The following is a 23,302-nucleotide window of genomic DNA, read 5'->3' on the forward strand; positions in this document are numbered from 1 at the left end:
CTACGATGAGAACTACAAAACACTACTTAAATCAGAGATGACACAGAAAATGCAACAACATTCCATGTTCATGGATGGAAAGAATCACCATTGTTTAAATGGCCACACTGTCCAAATCAATGTACAGATTCAAGGCTATTCCTATCAAACTACTGATGGCCTTCTTCACAGAACCAGGAAAAACTATTTTAAATCTCACATGGAACCAAAAAAAGAGCCTAAATAGCAAAGGCTATCCTAAAACAAAAAAGAACAAAGCTTGAGGCATTATGCTACTTGACTTCAAACTATACTATAGGACTACAGTAACCAAAAAAACATGGTACAGGTACAAAAACAGACATACAGACCAATGGAATAGAATAGAGAGCCCAAAAATAAGATGGCATGCCTACAACCATCTGATCTTCAACAAAGCTGGCAAAAACAAGCAATGGGGAAAGGATGCCCTATTCAATAAATGGTGCTGGGATAACTGGCTAGCCATATGCAGAAGATTGAAACTGGACCCCTTCCTTACACTATATATAAAAATCAAGTCGAGATGAATGAAAGACTTAAAGTAAAACACAAAACTATAAAAGCTCTGGAAGATGACCTAGATAATACCATTCTGGATATAGGAATGGGCAAAGAATTCATGGTGAAGATGCCAAAAGCAATTGTAACAAAAGCAAAAACTGACAAATGGGATCTAATTTAACTAAAGAGCTTCTGCACAGCAAAAGAAACTATCAACTGAGTAAACAGACAACCTATAGAATGGCAGAAAATTTTTGCAAACTAGTCACCTGACAAAGGTCTAATATCCAGCATCTATGAGGAACTTAAACAAATTTACAAGAAAAAAAACCAGCCCCATTAATAAGTGGGCAAAGATCCAGCAGTTTACAGGGACTGCTGCTCTGGACAGCTACTGTTGCTGTATGCTTCTGCTGCTGCTGCTGCTGCTGCTACACTGGGCCACCCCACCTATGGGATAGCCCTGATCTGTCTACAGAACACCCATTCTGCTGCACACTGCTACTCTAATAAACTTGCTTTATTTCAAAAAATATAAGTGGGCAAAGAGCATGAAAAGACACTTTTTAAAAGAAGACATACATGCAGCCAACAAACATATGGAAAAAGCTCAACATCACTGATCATTAGAGAAATGCAAATGAAAACCACAATGAGATACCATCTCACACCAGTCAGAATGGCTATTATTTAAAAGTCAAAAAATAACAGATGCTGGTGAGGTTGCAGAGAAAAAAGATGCTTATACGCTGTTGGTGGGAGTATAAATTGGATCAACCATTGTGGAAAGAAGTGTGGTGATTCCTCAAAGACCTAAAAACAGAACTACCACTCAACCCAGCAATCCCATTACTGAGTAAACACCCAAAGGAATATAAGTTGTTCTATTACAAAGACACATGCATGTGTATGTTCATTGCAGCACTATTCACAATAGCCAAGACATAGACTCAATCTAAATGCCCATGAATGGCAGACTGGATAAAGAAAATGTGGTACATATACACCATGGAATACTATGCAGTCATAAAAAAGAATTAGATCATGTCCTCTACAGGAACACATGTGGAACTGGTGGTCATTATCCTTAGCAAACTAACACAGGAACAGAAAATCAAATACCACATGTTCTCACTTCTAAGTGGGAGCTAAATTATGGAACATATAGGCACAAAAAGGGGGACAACAGACACTGTGGCCTACCTGAGGGTGGAGGGCCGGAGAAGAGAAAGGAGCAGAAAAAATAACTATTGGATATTAGGCTCAGTACCTGGGTCATGAAATAATCTGCACAACAAACTCTCATGACTTGAGTTTACCTATATAACAAACCTGCACATGTACCCCTGAACCTAAAGTAAAAGTTTACATTTTTTTTCTTTGAGACGGAGTCTTGCTCTGTCACCCAGGCTGGAGTGCAGTGGCACGATCTTGGCTCACTGCAAGCTCTGCCTCTCGGGTTCATGCCATTCTCCTGCCTCAACAAATACATCTCAAAAGAAGACATACAAGTGGCCAAAAAACATACAAAAAAATGCTCAACATCACCAATCATCAGAGAAATGCACATTAAAATCACAATGAGATATCATCTGACACCAGTTCAGAATGGCAATTATTAAAAAGTAAAAAAATAACAGATGCTGGCGAAGCTTCAGAGAAAAGGGAATGCTCAACACATGGTTGGTGGAAATGTAAATTAGTTCAGCCAATGTGGAAAACAGTCTGGGGATTTTTCAAAGAACTTAAAACTGAACTACTATTCAACTCAGCAATCCCGCTACTGGTTATATATCCACAGGAAAATAATTCATTCTGTTAAAAAGACACATGTGCTCCTATGTTCATCACAACAGTATTCACAATAGCAAAGACATGGAATCAACCTAGGGGCCCATCTTTCCCCTCATCCCATACCCGTACTTCCACTGCCTCATTTTTCCCCCATTGAACTATTTATATTCTTCAAGTACACTCCTTCAAGCATTTGGTTTTAGTCTTCCTCTACCTCTTCCATCAGGGTAATCCTGTACCACTCTCCCCATCCAGTCCTGTGCTTTATTTTGATTCATTTCTTCGTTGGCTAAAATACTGACTGAGGTAGGCAGAATGATAACCATCCAAAGGTGTCCACATCAGAATCCCTGGAACCTGGGAAGAGTGACCGGTGCCACTGCTGAGCAGCCATGTAGATAAGCCAGATTGTCTCGCCCAGCCTCAGTTTTTCTCATCTGTACAACTGGGGAAGTAAAATCTACATCTCAGAGAGATTGTGAGGCTCAGAAAAGCTAATGGATTCAAAAGAATTTTGTGAGCTGTAAAGAGCTATACAGACACACAAGACATGCATTGTGTATTTGATGTCCTTCAATATGAAATCAAGTAATAAACTCTTTCTGTGATTTAGTTCCAGGGAAAAACTATCTCTGACAAAAAAAAAATTTTTTTAAGTGTCATGTGGTCCCTACTCTCAGAAATGGAAGATGATAACTTCAATAGGCAGGGCTCTTTTACAGCAAACGATGAAGCCCTATGTTCAAATAATTTAAGACGAAAGGAGGATTTATTGTCTCATGTGACTGGAATAGGTCTGGAGTGAGGCAGGACTTAAGAATGACTGGTACTGAGGGCCACCTCAGCCATTCTCTTCCCCCTATTTATTCCCCTTTGTGTCTCTTTGCATATTGGCTTGTTCTCTCCACCTGCACATGCTTTCCCCACGTGCAGAGGAACATGGCTTTCACACTCTTCAAATTCTCTTCAACTCAGTAGCCCCAGGAAAAATCCACTTTCACACTAAAACATCTTGGGGCATCTTTGAGCTAAAACATCCTTTAGTCATAAGGATAGTCATAACATGGATCATATGGTACGTCAGAAAGCAAGTCTCAATAAATTTCTAAAAATTTAAATCACATGTACCTTCTCTGACTACAATGGAATGACGCTAGAAATCAATGGAAGGAAAACTAGAAAATTCACAAATATATGGAAATCAAACAACACTCTTTTTTTAGGGTTTGAAATTTTTATTATTATACTTTAAGTTCTAGGGTACATGTGCACAACGTGCAGGTTTGTTACATAGGTATACATGTGCCATGTTGGTTTGCTGCACGCATCAACTCATCATTTACATTAGGTATTTATCCTAATGCTATCCCTCCCCCAGCCCTCCACCCAGCAACAGGCCCCAGTGTGATGTTCCACTCCCTTTGTCCATGTTCAACTCCCACTTATGAGTGAGAACATGTGGTGTTTGGTTTTCTGTCCTTGTGATATTTTGCTGAGAATGATGGTTTCCAGCTTCATCCATGTCCCTGCAAAGGACATGAACTCATCCTTTTTCATGGCTGCATAGTATTCCATGGTGTATACGTGCCACATTTTCTTTATCCAGTCTATTATTGATGGACACTTGGGTTGGTTCCAAGTCTTTACTATTGTGAATAGTGCCGCAATAAATGTACGCAAACAATGCACTCTTAAACAACCAATAGGTCAAAGAAGAAATCACAAGGAAAATCAGAAAATACTAAGAAATGAATAAAAGCAAAAACACAACATACCAAAAGCAAACCATACCATACGGGATGTAGTGAAAGCAGTGCGGAGAGTGAAATGTATAGCAATAAACCCCTACATTAAAAAAAGAAAGAGGTCAAATTAATAACTGTACACCTTAAGAAACTAGAAAAAGAATAGCAAAATAGATCCAAAGCTCACAGAAAGAAATAATAAAGATAAGGCAGAAATAAATGAAATGGAGAACAGCAAAATGAATTTTTTAGCCAAGGAAATAATATTTGCATGTTAACTTTTTCCAATATCCATTTTCCCCTTCTTTCTGAAACCTCCATTTTTGAGCTGGGTATATTGCTGCCTAGCTAACAGCATTTCCCAGCCTCCTCTGCAACTAGATGTGGCCATGTGTCCAAGTTCTGATCCACGAGATGTAAGCAGAAGAGTTCTGAAGTGTTTCTGGAAACTATTAAAAGGGAGAGGCTGCTCTTTTCTCCTCGCTTTCCTCCTTTTTACTGCTAGGAATGTGGATGCAATGGCAAGAACTCCAGCAGTGATCTGTACTATGAAGCAGCTTTGGGAATGGGAGCTACATATGGTAGAGGAACAAGACAGAGAGAGCCTGAGTCCCTGATATCATGTCTCTTCCTTACCAGCCTTGAACTTCCTCCTCCAGCCAGAGAGAGACAGAGAGCAAAAGAGGGAATAAGAGAGCACCACAATGATGGGGAAGATTGAGAAGACAGTCTGGGAGGAATTGGTTTTCAAATCTGTCCTGAACCTCTAAACTTTATTCATAGAAGTCAGAGCCAGACTTGATTGTAAAAGTAGCAGTTAATGTAACTGTAGCCTCTGTCAGAGATTTCTTCAAACCCCTCAGCAGAGGAGCAGCTTATATTGAAGATCAAGCCTGCCTTTATGTGGAATTGCTTTCTCTCCCTTTCTTGGTAGTTTTCAGGACCCAGTGCAAAATGAAAATGTGAGACCCATTCCCTGGTTCAAAGAGTGTTAAGAAATTTAGGACAGTGACAGAAGAGCATTAAACCAAGCCCTGGGCCCTTCTGAACACAGGAAGCACACTCTTGAAGCTAATCCTGGCACCAAGCAGTCTAACTACTGCAAAACTAAAACCTTATTTAATAAGATAAAGAAGTCAGGGTCATCATTATCTCCATTTTATAAATGGGGAAACTGAGGCACAGAGCTATCTACCTAACGTCATACAACTAGTAAGTGGTAAGCAGAGATTTAAACTCAGGCACTAACTCCAAAGCCCATTATCTTGACCTGACATCCACCTTCTCCATTTTCTGCCCTGTAACAAACAAAAACTTCCATGCATTCCATGCCTTCACCATGCCTAGAAGTTAAGGAACTTACCCAAAGTCACACAGCTGGTGAACTAGAGCTGGGATACAATGTAAGATAATGTGTCTTCAAAGCTCACCGCTTCACCTCTACACCAGAGTTCAGATCCTGACTTACCACTTATCTCAACCTCACCCTCTTACTTATATCTTCTTACAAAAGTAAAAACTGAAGCTCACCCAGAAATAGATCCATGTCTTAATCTGTTTTCTGTTGCTTATAACAGAATACCTGAAATTCAGTAATTTGCAAAGAAAATGAATTTATCTCTTACAGTTATGGAGGCTGAGAAGTCCAAGGTCGAGGGGCCACATCTGCTGAGGGCTTTCTCACAGGTGGGGACTCTGCAGAGTCCTGAGGCAATGCAGGGCATCACAGGGCAAGGGAGCTGAGCATCCTACATCAGGTGCCTCTTCCTCTTCTTAAAAAGCCACCAGTCCCACTCTTGTGATAACCTATCAATCAATTAGCCCACTGATCCATGAATGAATTAATTCATTTACCTCTTAAAGGCCACATTTCTCAATAGTGTCACATTGGGGATTAAATTTCAACATGAGTTGAAAGATTCAAACCATAGAAAACCACAAAAATATAGTCAACTAATCTTTGACAAAAGAAGTAAAGGTAATATAATGGAGAAAAGATAGGCTTTTCAACAACTGATTCTGGAACAACTGGACATCCGCATGCAAAACAAATGAATCTAGACACAGACCTTACACTCTTCACAATAATTGACTCAAAATGGATCATAGCCCTGATGCAAAATGTAAACCAATAAAACTCATAGAAGAGAACATAAGAGAAAACCCAGATGACCTTGAGTATGGCAGTTACTTTTTAGATACAACACCAAAGGCAAGATTCATGAAAGAAATAATTAATATGGTATAATTAATTAAAATTAAAAACTTCTACTCTGAGAAAGACACTTTCAAAAGAATGAGAAGACAATCCACAGACTGGGTGAAATATCTGCAAAAGACATATCTGGTAAAGGACTATTATCCAAAATATACTAAGATCTCTTAAAACTCAACAACGAGAAAATGAGTAATTCAATTGAGACCTAAACAGACACCATACCAAAGAAGATACACACATGGTTATCAAACATATAAAAAATGTTCCACATCATGTGTCGTTAGGGAAATTCAAATGAAAACAACAATGAGATATCACTGCACAGCTATTAGAAAGACCAAATCAGAACACTGACAACACCAAATGCTGATGAAGACGTGGAGCAACAGGAATTCTCCTTCATTGCTGGTGAGAATGCAAAATGACAAAGTCACTTTGGAAGACAGTTTGACAATTTCTCACAAAACTAAACATACTCTTACCATGGGATCCAGCAATCATGTTCCTTGGTATTTATGCAAATAAGATGAAAATTTATGTTCACACAAAAACCTTCACAGACGTTTTAGCAGCTTTATTCATAGTCACCAAAATGTGGAAGCAACCAAGTTGTCCTTCGACATGTAAGTGAACAAGTAAACTGTGGTACATCTAGACTATAAAATATGATTCAGTGCTAAAAAGAAATGAGCTATCAAGCGTTGAAAAGATATGGAAGAACATTAAATGCATATTACTACATGAAAAAAAAGCCAAGGTGAAAAATCAATTATACTGCATGATTCCAACTAAATGACATTTTAGAAAAGGCAAAAATATGGAGACAGTAAAAAGATCAGTAGTTGCTAAGGGCTAGAGGGAGAGAAGGATGAACAGGTGAAGCACACAGGATTTTTAGGGCAGTAAAACTATTCTATATGATACTATATAACAGTGGGTACATGTCATTATACATTTGTCAAAACCTGTAGAATGTATAACATTGAGTGAACCCTAATGTAAACTATGGACTTGGGTGATAATGATATGTCAATACAGATGCTCCTCCACTTATGATGGAGCTATACCCCGATAAGCCAATTGTAAATTGAGAATATCATATGTCAAAAATGCACTTAATACACCTAACCTACCGGTCATCATAGCTTAGCCTAGCCTACCTTAAATGTGCTAACACATACGTTAGCCTACAGTTGGCAAGATCATCTAACACAAAGCCTGCTTTATAATAAAACATTGAATATCTCATGTAATTAATTGTGTGCTGTACTGAAAGTGAAAAAAGAGAATGATTATATAGGTACTTGAAGTACGGTTTCTACTGAACATGGATCATTCGCAGTATCATAAAGAAAAATTTTAAGATGAACCATCGTAAGTTGGGGACCACTGTATAAGCTTATAAATTGTAGTAAATGTTATGTTCTAGCAGTGGGTAGATGGTGGGAGAGGCTATGTGCGTATGGGAGCAGGGAATTAATGAGAACTGTCTTTACTCTCTGATCAATTGTGTTGTGAATGTAAAACTTCTAAAAAAAATCTATTTGAATGGAAAAAGCAGAAAAAAGAAAATATCTTTCTAAAGTTCATGATTACTGTGCCATTTACAGATGAGGACAATGTGGGTTAGTGAGGCTAAATCACTTGCCCAAATTCACCCATTTGGTAACTGGGGAAACTGGGATTCAAATATGACTAGTCTGGCTTAAGACACTGAAGTAACAAAATGTTTAAGAAAGGCAGACACCACAAAACAAATTAAGGCTCAGAAACCTGTGTAGTATTTGCAAAAGCTACACAGCTTGTAAGATGCGAGTCAGCATCAGAATCCAATCAGTCTGGCTACTGGGCCTGCACCTCCAACCCCTTTCCAATAACACTACAGGTGCACCTAGACACAGTCACACATGCAGACACAAAACCTCAGCGATATCAGAGGCCATTACCTCTCCTTCCAGGTAGGTGCACATAAGCATAAACACAGATATGCACAAGAGTACACATATGTACATCGAATACATACATATGCATATATATGTGCATGCACACATCACCCTTACTGCTACATGGCTCTAATTCCCTTCCCAGGTGTAAGAAGCTACATCTCTGGAGCCCAGTTTTCCCACAGAGCTCAGTGAGGGCATCAGTGATGTTCCCCCCCAACCCCGCCCCTGCAATTCCCTGGGAAGACCACAGGACCAATCCTCACAGGGCTCTGGCATGCAGAGACGACAGGCGCCTGTGTCTCCCTTTTTATTACAATTCCCACCATAGATAAGGAAGAACTATCATATTTCTGAGGCTCGATCTGTACTTCAAGAAGCCTCCTTCAGAGATTCAGAGCCTGATCTTAACCCCACGGCAGATCCCGAAGTCTTTTTAGGCCCCTGAATCTCCTTTGTCAAGCCCACAGGTAGGCACACTGAGGGGACTTGATAATGGGAACTGTGGAGTCAATATCTTCAGGTGATCTTCTTCCCTTTTCCTTATCCTGTTTTTCTCTCCTCCATCTCAAAAGCCAGGAAACACAGTCTTCCTCTATATTTTTTCCTCTCTATCTTTTTGGTCAAATATCAAACATTTGAAATACCTACTTTGTTCAAGACACTTTCTCCTGTCCTCAAAGGGCACAGCCAACATTCTGCAACTCAAGAGCCACAGAGTTATCACCTCCAGGAAACCAGGTCAACAGAGGAACAAGTGAACAAGATAGTTAGGGCAATGCAGAGGCTGAGAGCACACACTCTGGGAATGTAATCCACCACCCTCTGGCTGTGTGTTCTTAGGCAAGTCACTTCAGTTCTGTACCTCATTTGTGTTATCTGTAAAATGGAGTTGTTGTAAAGACTAAATGACTTAGTGTGTGTCAAGTTTGTCGAGCAGTACCTAGCAATAACAGAAAGGCAAACTTCCACTCGTGATGTGGAAGAATTTCCTAACCCAGATGTGTTCCACCCAAGGACTGGGCCCCTCCAGATATTGTGAGCTCCTTGTCTCTAGAATCACGGAAATTGAACAGTCGCTTTCCTAGGATGCTAAAATGATGAAGGTGAAAGGCAGAGGGGTCTAAAACTTCATGACATCTGAGCAAAACTCTCTGAGAATCCACAGCCCCTTCCTTAGGACTCGGGATACTTAATCTGTAATAGCTGTATTAGCAGTTGCACTTACAGATGCTGGCTGATCACAGGTAAGGAGGCACCAGGAAGAACTAATAGCTTGAGAGTTTAATTCATTGAATTATTGAGAGAGAGAAGCAGAGGCAGGCATCCAGAAAATCAGTGATTCCCAGGAGAAGAAAGACAGAAACAAAAGTGGGGCAGAAGCTAGCTGAGGACAACCTGAGCTGGATGAACTGGGTTCAATTATTGATCTGAGGGACCTACAGTGCCCAGAAGAACTTTCAACCTAAACTAAGTAGGAAATAAGAAATTAGGCTGAGATACCACCTTCTCTGAAGCAAGAGACATGAGGTAAACCTCTAATTTGACAAAGAAGACATTTCAGAGAACTGAAAAGAGAAGAAGCCAGCCTAGAAAGGACCTGCAGAATCCCCAAGTGGAACAAATCTCTGCAGGGAGCCTATGCAACCAACACTGCCAATCTGCTTGCCTTACTGCTGGAAGAGAAAAGATAGTAAGCAAGAAGAGGCTGGAATCCCAAAACGTGGACCCAGAAGACATCTAGAGATCTTAAGGTCAGGTGTTGATGTTGCAAAATCAGAGGGCTGTTGTTTATTCAAGATCTGACAAAGCTGTAGTCCTAAGTCATAGCCTGTCATCTCTGAAGGCAAGAAACAGAGGAGAACACATGGCTTTGTGGAATGGGAGGCAGAAATGCGTGTAGGAAGGAAGGAAATCAAAAGGATCCCAATATGTAGGAGCAAAGGATAGGGTGGAAGGAGTGGGTCAGCAAGGAGGCTGAAGGCACTTGGCAATAAGATGGCCTCTGTTGACAGAGGACAAACCAGCTTAGTTCTCTACTGCACATGTACAGTTTGGGGAAGAGGTGTGATAGAGCAGTTTAAAACACATAATTTACAGTCAGTGTGCCCAGGTTTGAACCCTAGATACACCACTCACCAGCTCTGTGACTCTCTGAACTTCAGTCTCCTTTGTTGTAAAGGGCAAAATAATGGTACTTCAAACGTAGTGTAATTGTGAGGATTAAATGAAACAAGTGGTAAGCACAGACTCTGTCTAATAAATGTTAGCTGCATTTTTCCAGTTTAGTCAATTCTCTACTGTCCTTGCTCATTCAGGGGAGTAGGTGCATGGATAACAAGTAGCTTTCCACCAGGGTACTGCCCACCCAGCATCCCAATTTGGTAAGTGCATTGTGTGCTGACAATGTGTACTCGCCGGTTTCATTTGGGCTGTCAGTGTGTACTCCCTGGTTTCATTTGGGCTGTCAGTGTGTACTCCCTGGTTTCATTGGGCCAAGAGAAGGACCCTGCATAAGTGATGAGTAAACAAGAAAAGGAAAAACAACCTGAGATGACAAATGTTCATAATGTAAAAATTTTAATAGAGAAAGTTTAGAAGTATAGAAATAATCCACATTTCCTGTCTGTCAAGGAAGGGAGTAAATACCTTTTAAAGTGAAATGATGTGACTTAGAAGGCTTAGAAAGACTCCCAGTCTCTCCTGGTCCTTCCCAATCACCACCTGATGGCAAGACCCATCATTAAAATGTCATTTCTCTAGCTTATTGTATGAGCGGTTATGCTAATCACTTGCAGTAGGGTTTGCCACTCACTCACTCAACTGTCATTTGACAGCTCCTAGGCAGGGTAGAAAGTGGCACACACACAAACATACATGTGTGCACCATCATCTATTTGGAAGTGAAATGACTTGCCCGAGGCATGAGGAAAATACATGATGCTGTCAAATCCAGCTAAATGGGAAGGAGCTAAGTTACTGTCCCTGAGAAAAATCTCATAAATTTGGAAAATTCCAAGTTCAAGCCAAGGGTGATGAGATAGCCCTTTACCACCAGGACAAACTGTGTCCCAGAGGTGAAGCTAAAAGATACAGAGAAGGAAATGTGGAACGAACCCAAAGAGTTAAATAAGTACATTGCCTAAGAGTGAGATGAAAGTTATGTGTCTCATGTTGCTAATATCTATTGACATTTTCAAGATTTATAAACATTTTAGCATTCCAGATCTCAAGATCTATTCTACACTGTAAAAATTATCTCATGGGTGAGAAATATGTATATATAGACAAAAAATATCCATTGTAACATTCTTGGGGTAGCGGAAGCATAATGAACCATTTAACCTCATTCCTATATGTAGTGTATATAGATCTATGCAGAGAAAAAGATCTTTAAAATATGCACACAATTCCAATGGAATTACAGGAAATTTAACCTTTTAAATTATGAAATGAATATAAATAAACACATCTTTTTTTTTTTTTTTTGAGATGGAGTCTCGGTCTGTCACCCAGACTGGAGTGCAGTGGCGTGATCTCGGCTCACTGCAAGCTCCGCCTCCCAAGTTCAAGCCATTCTCCTGCCTCAGCCTCCCGAGTAGCTGGGACTACAGGCGCCCACCACAATGCCCAGCTAAGTTTTTGTATTTTTAGTAGAGACGGGGTTTCACCGTGTTAGCCAGGATTGTCTTGATCTCCTCACCTCATGATCCACCCGCCTCGGCCTCCCAAAGTGCTGGGATTACAGGCGTAAACCACTGCACCCAGCCAAACACACCTTTGTTTTTAAATACAGACAATACAATATAAAGTTAAGTATGAAAATTCAGAAGGTAACCACATTACACATAAACACTTTTTAAGGACTCTTTCCACACCACAACAAACACAACATATTAAAAAAATACTTTTCTTTACAAAAATGAGATTATTCTTTTTTTATTATTATACTTTAAGTCCTAGAATGTGCAGGTTTGTTATGTAGGTATACATGTGCCATGGTGGTTTCCTTACCCATCAAACTGTCATCTAGGTTTTAAGCCTGGCATGCATTACATATTTGTCCTAATGCTCTCCCTCCCCTTGCCCTCCACTCCCCGACAGCCCTGGTGTGTGATGTTCCCCTCCCTGTGTCCATGTGTTCTCTTTGTTCAACTCAAAAATGGGATTATTCTTTAGGCGTTGTTCTCTACCTTGTTTTTGTCACATAACAAAATGTCTATGACATTTTGTGTTGTCTGTGCTATCAGACTGCCTGAATTCAAATTCCAGCTCTACCACTTACTCCCTGCGGGATCTGGTAAATTACTTAATTTTGCTACACTCTAAATTTGTATCTGTAAGTTGTAATTATAATGATGTCTATGTCATAGGATTTGGAGAAAATAAAATGATAAAAGCTTTGCAAAGCACTGAGCTCAGTGTGCAGCATATATAAGGTGTTAATAAATATTGGCTAACATTACCCATCTTATTTCTTTAGAGACTGCATGATGTTGAGTAATAAAAATATACTATAAACTATTTAATAAATCACCTATTTGTGAATACTCTGTTTCCTCTGTGGTTGTTTTGTTTGTTATGTTGTATTATGTTTAGTTTGCTATTGTAAGCAACATCACAATAAAATGTGTGTACATATATTTTGATATACAAATATTACTATTTTTAAAGGATAGCTTTTCATAAGTAGAATTATTGGACAAAGAAGTGCAGATTTTCAGTTCTGATGGAGACTACCAAAGGGTCAACACTGATTTACTCTCTTACTACTAGTATACATGAGGGTCTAATTCCCTTTGTATAATGTCAAAAAAAATTGCATAAAACTGATGAGTGAGAATTGAATTTCAGTCCACATTTTCTGATTATCAATTATGTTGATCATCTTGTCATACATTTTATTTGGTAACTGTGTTGCAGATATTTTCATTGAGTCAATAGTTTCTATTTTAGCTTTGCCTATGATCTCTTTTGGTATAATTTTCAAATTTTTAAGTGGGTTATTTTGTCATTCTTGCTCTTCATTTCATTTCTTGCTTGGAATGACATTTCCATCCTGAGGCTGTAAAAATGTGCTCCTTTAGTTTTGGCTCAAACTTACTTAGTAGTTTGGATTTTTAACTTTTAGGTTGTTCATTTATCTGTGTTTTATTTCTATGTGTGGGTTAGATAGATAGAAATCTAGCCTTATACTTTCCAAGTGTTCAACCAATTGTCACAAATATCATTAATATTCCATTCTTTCTTTGATGCTATTAAATTTTACTATATATTAAGTTGCAGATAAATCACTGTCTCTATATATCTACCTACATATATGTATGCATAAATACAGATCTACAAAATTCTTTATGGTGGTCCATTGATTTGTTTTTCTCTGTTTGTGCCATTATCTTGTTTTTCACTATTATGTAATTTGATTGGGGTTAGAAAAGTTCCCTGAAATTGTTCTAATTTTTTTCAAAATCATTTTGTCTGTTCTTAGCCATTTATTCATCTAGGTGAATTTTAGAAAAACTTTCACAAGTTTCATTAAAAATTCCCCTGGGGTCTTATTAGAGGTGCATTGAATTTTATTAATTTGAGAAGAATTAACATTTTTAAAATATTGATACGAATATAATATCTCTGTTTATTTAGATCTTCATTTTGTGTTCTGTTACAATGTCTTCAGATAAATCTTACTCATTTATTTTTATTGCTCAGGTTTACTCCCAAGTATTTTTTAGACTTTCTTAGCACTGTCAATTGAAATGTTTTCCAAATTACATTTTTCTAATATAAGTATTAATATTTGTATATTTAATTTTATCTGGTTTGGTAAAGTCTTCATAGATTTTAAATTTTTTCAGATGATTATCTTGGATTTTCTAGGTGGACAGTTTCATCATTTCTAATGTTTATGTCTTTTAATTCTTACTTTTTCACTGATTGAGACCACTATGTCAACAGTATAGCTTAATAGTGGTAATAGGAGCCATCCTTTTCTGCTCTTTTCATGATATTGGTAGAATAAGACTCTTAATGATCAAAGTTTTATAATCCTGTAATATTTGAATGTTTAGAAAAAGGATGTTATAATTTTATAATCAGAAAAGTTAACATATTTTAAAAACTAATCACAGTAACATAGGCTATTCCTGGTAGTACTCCTATTTTGAGTGACATCTTTGGACCAAACACTTAAAATTAAAGTATCCACATCATATTAACCAAACAGAAAGGTTTAAACAGACATTAAGCAGGTTTTGCTCTGAAGACTTAAGGAAGGCTCATCTGAATTCCGTGGACAATAAGGAGCACTGATTAATTCTGATGTTCATTATTGTACTATCTCAACTATCACCATCACCTCCAGAACTATAAGCAGGAGAGGACCCTGAATGAAAGGGTGTCATTCATGGAGATACCCTGAATGAAAGTATCCTCATTCAAGGTGGGACCCAGAAACCACTTCCTCTGGAACAAAAAAAAAAAAAAAGAAGCTAAGAAGCTGGTCAAGAGACAACCTAAAAAGAATCTTCGGAAAGGGAAACGAGAAGAACTCAGGCAAATTAGGCCACTTAGAAGTTCCGAAGAACACATGGAAAAATCTTTATCTTTCATTTGTATAAGTTTATGGGGTGCAAGTACAGTTTTCTTACATGAATACATTGTGCAGCGGTCAACTTAGGGTTTTTAGGGTATCTACCATGCAAATAACATACATTGTACCCATCACGCAATTTATCATCATTCATTCCCCTTTTACTCCTGACCCCCACTTCTTCTGAGTCTCTATTATCCACCATTCCACTCACAATGATCCTATGTACATATTTGTGGCACCCACTTATGAGTGAGAACACGTGATATTAGTGTTTTCTGCTTTTACATTTTTTTATTTGTATATTTGTATTTTTGTGACTGGCTTGTTTCACTCAGAATAATGACCTCTAGGTTCCATCCAGTGCTACAAATGACGCGATTTCATTATTTATCATGGCTAAACAGTATTCCATTGTCTGTGTGTGTGTGTGTGTGTGTACATGTATATGTACACACACCACTGCTTTTATTCATTCATCCATTGATGGACACTTAGGTTGATCTTTGCTATTGTGAACAGTGCTGCAATAAACATATAAGTGCAGGTATCCCTTTGATATATTGATTTATTTCTTTCTGTATTCTGTTCCATTGATCTGTGTGTCTGTTTTTATACAGCACCATGCTATTTTGGTTGCTATAGCCTTGTAATATATTTTGAAGTCAGGTAATGTGATGCCTCTAGCTTTGTTCTTTTTTCTTAAAATTGCTTTGGCTATTCTGGCTCTTTTGGTTCCATATGAATTTTAGAATCGCTTTTTTCTAATCTTGTGAAAAATGATATTTCTACGTTGATAGCGATTATGTTCAGTATGTAGATTGCTTTGGGCAGTATGGTCATTTTAACTATACTAATTCTCCCGATCCGTGAGCATGGAATGGAAAATTGAAAATCTTCAGTTTCTAGTTTAGGAGGCAGCCTGGATAATTTTAACTGTTCTCTTGTTGGATTTTTACTACCTGTTTCTCCATGGTTTCTTAAAGTAAATATTTTTAAAAACTGTAACACAGTGAAACCCCGTCTCTACTAAAAATACAAAAAAAATTAGCCAGGCGTGGTGGCAGACGCCTGTAGTCCCAGCTACTCGGGAGGCTGAGGCAGGAAAATGGCGTGAACCCGAGAGGCGGAGCTTGCAGTGAGCTGACATCACGCCACTGCACTCCAGTCCGGGCGACAGACCGAGACTCCATCTCAAAGAAAAAAAAAAACAACCATAACAAAGGGCTATGAGCTATTTTTACAGGCTTAAGCTTATGAAAGAAGCTGTCTTGGTCAAACTGCCCTTTACATCTCTCCCACTGCTTCTCCAAACCCTATCCAGGAAGTCCAGAGACATGGAGACAGAGAACTACAGCAGCAGCACCTCAGGCTTCATCCTCCTGGGCCTCTCTTCCAACCCTCAGCTGCAGAAACCTCTCTTTGCCATCTTCCTCATCATGTACCTGCTCACTGCGGTGGGGAATGTGCTCATCATCCTGGCCATCTACTCTGACCCCAGGCTCCACACCCCTATGTACTTTTTTCTCAGCAACTTGTCTTTCATGGATATCTGCTTCACAACAGTCATAGTGCCTAAGATGCTGGTGAATTTTCTATCAGAGACAAAGGTTATCTCCTATGTGGGCTGCCTGGCCCAGATGTACTTCTTCATGGCATTTGGGAACACTGACAGCTACCTGCTGGCCTCTATGGCCATCGACCGGCTGGTGGCCATCTGCAACCCCTTACACTATGATGTGGTTATGAAACCATGGCATTGCCTACTCATGCTATTGGGTTCTTGCAGCATCTCCCACCTACATTCCCTGTTCCGCGTGCTACTTATGTCTCGCTTGTCTTTCTGTGCCTCTCACGTCATTAAGCACTTTTTCTGTGACACCCAGCCTGTGCTAAAGCTCTCCTGCTCTGACACATCCTCCAGCCAGATGGTGGTGATGACTGAGACCTTAGCTATCATCGTGACCCCCTTCCTGTGTATCATCTTCTCCTACCTGCGAATCATCGTCACTGTGCTCAGAATCCCCTCTGCAGCCGGGAAGTGGAAGGCCTTCTCTACCTGTGGCTCCCACCTCACTGTAGTGGTCCTGTTCTATGGCAGTATTATTTATGTCTATTTTAGGCCCCTGTCCATGTACTCAGTGGTTAGGGACCGGGTAGCCACAGTTATGTACACAGTAGTGACACCCATGCTGAACCCTTTCATCTACAGCCTGAGGAACAAAGATATGAAGAGGGGTTTGAAGAAATTACGGGACAGAATTTACCGGTAAAAGGAACAAAATGTTGGTGTGTCATAATTAAGACCTGATCGAAGAGATTATCAGGTTATTCTTCCTTAGTAACTATTTTCCACGTGGCACTCAAAGAGGTCATGAAAAGTGGTGTTGGATACCAATAAGAGAATTGACCTAGGAGCAAAACAATTGGTTTCTATGCATGATCTTAACCAAATACATATTCAGTCTCAGGCTAGGTACTGTTAGGAATCCAGATTTCAGGAAAAGGTTTCAGGTTTTGAAAGCTGAGTATTGCCTCCTCAATAGATTGGCAATCATGTAGAAAAATAAAGCTATCTCCATTAGATTTCCAACCATATAGAAACATAAAGCTATCTCCAAATAACTTGCGTATAAGCCTGACAATGGCTAGCAGTCAAGGAGTTTAAATCCTGTTAGTTTTTTGTTTGGCGGCGGGGGGTTGTTCTTGTGTGTGTGTGGCTTTTTTTTTTTTAGAAACGTAATCTCACTGTGTTGCTCAGGCTGGAGAACAATGGTGCAATTATAGCTCACTGCAGCCTCTAACTCCTGTGCTCAAGTGATTCTCCTGCCTTAGCCTCCCAAGTAGCTGGGACTACAGGAACATGCCACCACACTCGACTTTTTTTTTTTTCTTTGTAGAGACAAGGTCATGTTATCTCACCCTGGTAGGTCTTGAACTCCTGGCTTCAAGGGATCCTCCTGCCTCAGCCTCCCAAAGTGCTGGGATTACAGGGGTGAGCCACCACGACTTATAAAACTCATTAGTTTTAAGAAGAAGAAACTACATGGGTTTGATAGGTCATTGGGTAAGACTTATTGAAGGAATGGCACCTTGAAGGATGGACTGAATTTTGAAAGAGGAAGTTTCAAAAGATGAAGAAATGGGCAAAGCATTTCAAATAGTGAAAACCATCCAAGCATGTGGAGACAATAAGCACTGCAATGTGTTTGAGGGACAATGAAAAGCTGAGGCTTCATCAGTTTGAGAGAAAGGAGAATACGGCTGGAAATATAGAAGAATCTACAAAACGCATTTATTCTCCCCACCAACACTTAAGTTTCATGACAGTGTGAAGGCTCAGTACCCAATTTCTTTTCCCTTCCCTCTTAATTCTTCCCTTCACACATCCAGCATCCTCACCAAGCTGCATTTTGTATCCTAGAAAAAGCTAATGTATCAGTTAGGAAAAAGCTCAGTTGTGCTATGGAAACAATCAACCTCAAAGTCTTAGGACCTTAAAACCAAAGGTTTATTTCTCATTCACATTGTAGGTCCACCATAGAAAAGTGTAAGTGTGCTACTTATTTTCAACATGCAGAGACCCAAGATCATGGAGCAGTCACCACTGAAAACATTAATCATCACTCTGCCAGAAGCTGAGAAAGGCTCTTGGAGGTTTCACACTGGCAGTTAAAAACTCTGGCCCAGAAGTTACCTTCACCTCTTATGACCATAACTTATTGTCTAAAACACCTCTCATGACCCCACCCAAACGCAAGGCAGCCAGGAGGCACAATCCAACTATGTCCCTCTAAGATTTTAGAAAGCCAGAAGTATTTGATAAACAGCATTCATTACTACTACCCAACTATATTAACACACAAACACATCAGTGTGAATTAGTTGCTTCATCAGTTCTCCTGGATTGTGTTATTGTCAATAACAATAGTAATGTAAGACTTACACACTCTCTGGGATTTTTCTGCTTCAATTATTTCATCAAGTTCCCACAACCGTCAGCTTTTCTAGGTCACAAGCTTGTGTGGCAGGACCTGACGCTGAATACAAGTTTTTTGGCCTTAAAGATTTAGTTAAGAGGTGAATGGTGTCCAAGGAAATACAGGGATGCCTAGGTTCCGACATCAAGGTCCCTGCTAGTGCTTTCACTACATGCTCCTAATTATAAGGGAGTAACCAGAAAGCCAGGAAAGAAACCCAAAGCAATAACCTTCGTGTTTGTACAGGCACACCTGGTTTTCACCACTATCTCTCACTGATCATTTGGTTTGTGGGATGCTGGCCTAGAAGATATGTACCATTTCCACTTACTCAATTTATATGCCATAGTTTTCTCATGCTCAACCAAGTTCAATTAGCTACTTCAGAATGTTAGGAATATCTATATTAAATAAATCTATTCATAAATTATATGTACATTACATATACATTAAATAAATAAATTCATTAATTATGCCACCATTAACTTATAAATCCAATTAAGTTCTTTAGTCCTGAGAACACTAACTTACTTTTTAAACTTATTTTAAATTCCAGGATACATGTGCAGGACGTGTAGGTTTGTTACATAGGTAAACGTGTGCCATGGTGGTTTCCTGCACCTATCAACCCATCACCTAGGTATTAAGCTCCACATGCATTAGCTATTTATCCTGATGCTCTCCCTCCCCACTCCCACCCAGACCCCAGTGTGGGTTGTTCCCCTCCCTGTGTCCATGTTTTCTCATTGTTCAGCTCCCACTTATAAGTGAGAATATGCAGAGTTTGGTTTTCTGTTCCTGTGTTAGTTTGCTGAGGATAATAGATTCCAGCTCCATCCATGTCCCTGCAAAGGACACGATCTTGTTCCTTTTTATAGCTTCATAGTATTCCATGGCGTATATGTACCACATTTTCTTTATCCAGTGTATCATTGATGGACATTTGGGTTGATACCATGTCTTTGCTATTGTGAATAGTGCTGCAACGAACATACATGTGCATGTATCTTTATAATAAAATAATTTATATTCCTTTGGGTATATATCCAGTAATGGGACTGCTGGGTTGAATGGTATTTCTGATTCTAGGTCTTTGAGTATTTGCCACACTATCTTCCACAATACTTGAACTAATTTACATTCCCTCCAACAGTATAAAAGTGTTCCTATTTCTCCAGTCTCACCAGCATCTGTTGTTTCTTGACTTTTTAATAATCACCATTTTGACTGTCATGAGATGGTATCTCATGGTGGTTATGATTTGCATTTCTCTAATGCCCGTGATGTTGAGCTTTCTTTCATATGTTTGTTGGCCGCATAAATGTCTTCTTCTGAGAAGTGTCTGTCTATGTCTTTTGCCCACTTTTTAATGCGGTTATTTTTTTCTTGTAAATTTTTTAAGTTCCTTGTAGATTCTGGATATTTGACCTTTGTCAGATGGATATTTCTGATCTCACATTGCCATCAGCCCCAGACTTCTTTTTCTCAACAAATGCATGGCAAAAAAAAATCATAAAAGATCTTTTATGAATAATCCTAGAGATATTACCAAAAGTGTAAAGAAAAGGAAATTCTAGATAACAATTAACCACAAGAGTGCACTTTGGGATGAAAGAGTTCATACTCTAGCCCTCGGGTAAGTCCTAAACTTCTCAGTCAGAGCTGGAGTGTTTTCTCTGTCAAAATATGAAGCTACTTCCCACAAGACATCCTGTCACTCTTCAGAAGGAATGAACTGCCGTGAGCAAGGAGTATCTACAAAGTGTAGTAAGATTTTTGCTGTCCAATCAAGAAAGTCCAGAAGTAAACCTAGAAAGTCACTAATAAGCATGAGTAAGAGGAAATAAATAGATTATGAAGGTAGATATAATCACAGGGAGGGATTTCAACAGGCCTCTGGACATCTTGCCACATTGTCTCAAATGCTGCTACACAGTCCTTGAGAGTAGACAAGGAATCTCCTTGTCAGTTCCTTGTTTCAACCATATAGGTACCCAGAAGGCTGGCTGAATACAATAGAGAAATAATACCATAGGTCTCTCATTTGTTGACAAAACACAAAAAGTTTTAAAAAATGTACTGGGTTTTTCCAATGTAAGCTTATTACACATATACAAATATTTAAGATTTAGCTCCATACTGAAATAAGGGGAATTCAGTTCACTGAACATATTTTACCTGTTTATCAGAGTAAGTGATGACAACTAGGAAGGGTGTGTAGCATGAGACCCAAGAAAAAAGTAGGGAAGAGGGCAGAGTATTTCTGGCATTGAAGAAGCTAAAAGAGAAAACATTATCAAAGAGGAATTAGAAGGGGTAGTCATAGAATTCAAGAGAAGAGTAAATTTGAAAAGGCAGGAGCCATTAACTGGTATCAAAATATGATGAGAGTTTAACAAAATAAGGCTGAAGATTGTCCATTGGCTTTAGTGACATGGTGGCCATTCATGACTTTGGTGAATGTGCAATGGAGAAATGGAAAACGAGCCAGATTGTGGTGTGTTAAGGAATGAGTGGAGGTGAGACTATGGAGAGAATGATTATAATCTGTGTCAATGTCATTCCATTGTCTTATGACTTGCATTATTTTCAAAGAGAAATCAGTTGTAATTCTTATCTTTAGTCCTCCTATAGATGAAATGTCTTTTTGCTCTGACTGGTTTTATTTTTTGGTTTTTAGCAATTTGATTATGTATGGATTTCTTTGTGTTTATCCTACTTGGGGTTTATTAAGCCTTTTAAATCTACGGATAGATTTTTTTCTTCACATTTGATAACTTTGAGCCCAATATTTTTTAAATGTCTTTTTGCCCCAGTCCTTCTCTCCTCTCTTTTTGGAGTACTAATTGTTTGATTGTTAGACTTCTGGTAGTGGCTTAAATTTGAATCCCACTGAATAGCCTGATAAAAGAAGGTAAAACAACTAGAGTAGTACAAGAATAACAACAATTCTTAAGACACAAAACATCCCTATAATGCCCAAAATACAAGCAGGTAGCAACAAAAGACCAAAAGCTATATTGACCCGCATGGTGTCAGATCTGAGCAGGAAGAAACAGAGGCAACCAACACTATCTGCCTGAGGTGACAATGGGAAAAAAATTAATTGGTAACTTCTCACAGGAATTTGTGGTGAGCCAATTTGAGAACAGAAGCTAAGACTCAAAGGGTTTTGTCCATTCCACTGTCATTTCAATGGGGCCTTAGTAAGCTCTGGTGATGCTGGAGCAGTCTAGGCCTTATTACCTCCCAAAGCTACTCATCCAATAATCTCTTCCAATACAAATCCCACACCAAGGATAAAACCAGAAAATAGAGCCAAGGTTTACCAAGATAAAAAAAAAATCTAGGAAAAAAAGGAAAGGTAGAGACGTGAATGGATAAGAGGAACAAAGCCAGATATCTTAGAAAATACAGGGCCTACCTTTAAAGACATTATAAAAACAACAGCAAACAACAGAATCATATATTAGGATCCTCAAGAAAAGAATAGATGAGACACGATTTCATATCCAACTAAAATTACTTTCAAATATAAGGGCCACTTTCACTATTCAAGAACTCTTAAGGAACTTACCATAGAACAAGCTTTAGACAACCAAAATGACTGGAGAGACATCAACTCAAGAACTGTTGATAAACAGTAAGCATATATTTAACTGTAGAACTAACATTAAATGATGGTTACAAGGTAAGAGAATACTGTTCATGGATAAATGCTCTGACTATGTAGTTACATACAACAATAAACAAAATGTGGGAATAATGAGAGGAGGATATAAAAAATAAAATAAGCTTGCTTATTGCCTATTAATTATTAACTTGGAATTAAGAAGTATTATTTTAAGTCAGGTATTTTGAGAGAGGCAGAGAAGAGGTAGAGAATTACCAGCTAATTTTAATATTACTAATAATAGGGTACCAATAAATAATAACCAAAAAGTAGGGGGCTGGCATATATTGAAAAACACAATGACAAAAACGTAACATGTGGACATTACTTGGAGTCTGATTTGAAAAGATCAACTGAAAAGAGTAATTTTTAAGACAACAAAAACTGAATATGGTTTAGGCATTAGATGATATCAATGAGTTTATGTCACTATTTTCAGTGACATTAAATAAAAATGATGATATTTTTATTTTTAAATTCTCATTTCTGAAAGATGCATCCTGAAGTAGGTCAATGAATTTATGCGATATCTGCAATTTGCTTTAAAATAGTCACCAGCAAATAAACAGGAGGAGGCATATAGATCAAACGAGATTGGAAAAATTGTTTAAATTACTATGCTAGGTGATGTGTCATGGGGTTCAATTACACTATACTATTTTCTATACTTTTATTTGAAATGGTTATAATAAAGTGTTTAATAAATCACACATCATATTAGCAATACATCTTACATCAGACCGCAAGTCTCATGGCTCCTGATCTAGTACTCCTCCCCCATCTTTTCTTTTTTTTTTTTTTTGTTTTGAGATGGAGTTTCACTCTTGCTGCCCAGGCT

The 23,302-nt window shown here is 38.6% G+C and overlaps 1 protein-coding gene across 1 annotated transcript; it reads left to right on the forward strand.

Moving 5' to 3' along the window:
* Positions 1 to 8,621: 8,621 nt before the first annotated feature.
* OR1L6 (olfactory receptor family 1 subfamily L member 6) lies at positions 8,622 to 17,084 on the forward strand. Its single transcript, XM_031014781.3, has 2 exons — positions 8,622 to 8,692; positions 16,136 to 17,084. The coding sequence occupies exon 2, from the start codon at positions 16,149 to 16,151 to the stop codon at positions 17,082 to 17,084; it is 936 nt and encodes a 311-aa protein (XP_030870641.3). The 5' UTR covers positions 8,622 to 8,692; positions 16,136 to 16,148.
* The last annotated feature ends 6,218 nt before the right edge of the window (positions 17,085 to 23,302 follow it).

Source organism: Gorilla gorilla, chromosome 13, assembly GCF_029281585.2.
Source record: "Gorilla gorilla gorilla isolate KB3781 chromosome 13, NHGRI_mGorGor1-v2.1_pri, whole genome shotgun sequence".
Taxonomy (NCBI): Eukaryota; Metazoa; Chordata; class Mammalia; order Primates; family Hominidae; genus Gorilla; species Gorilla gorilla.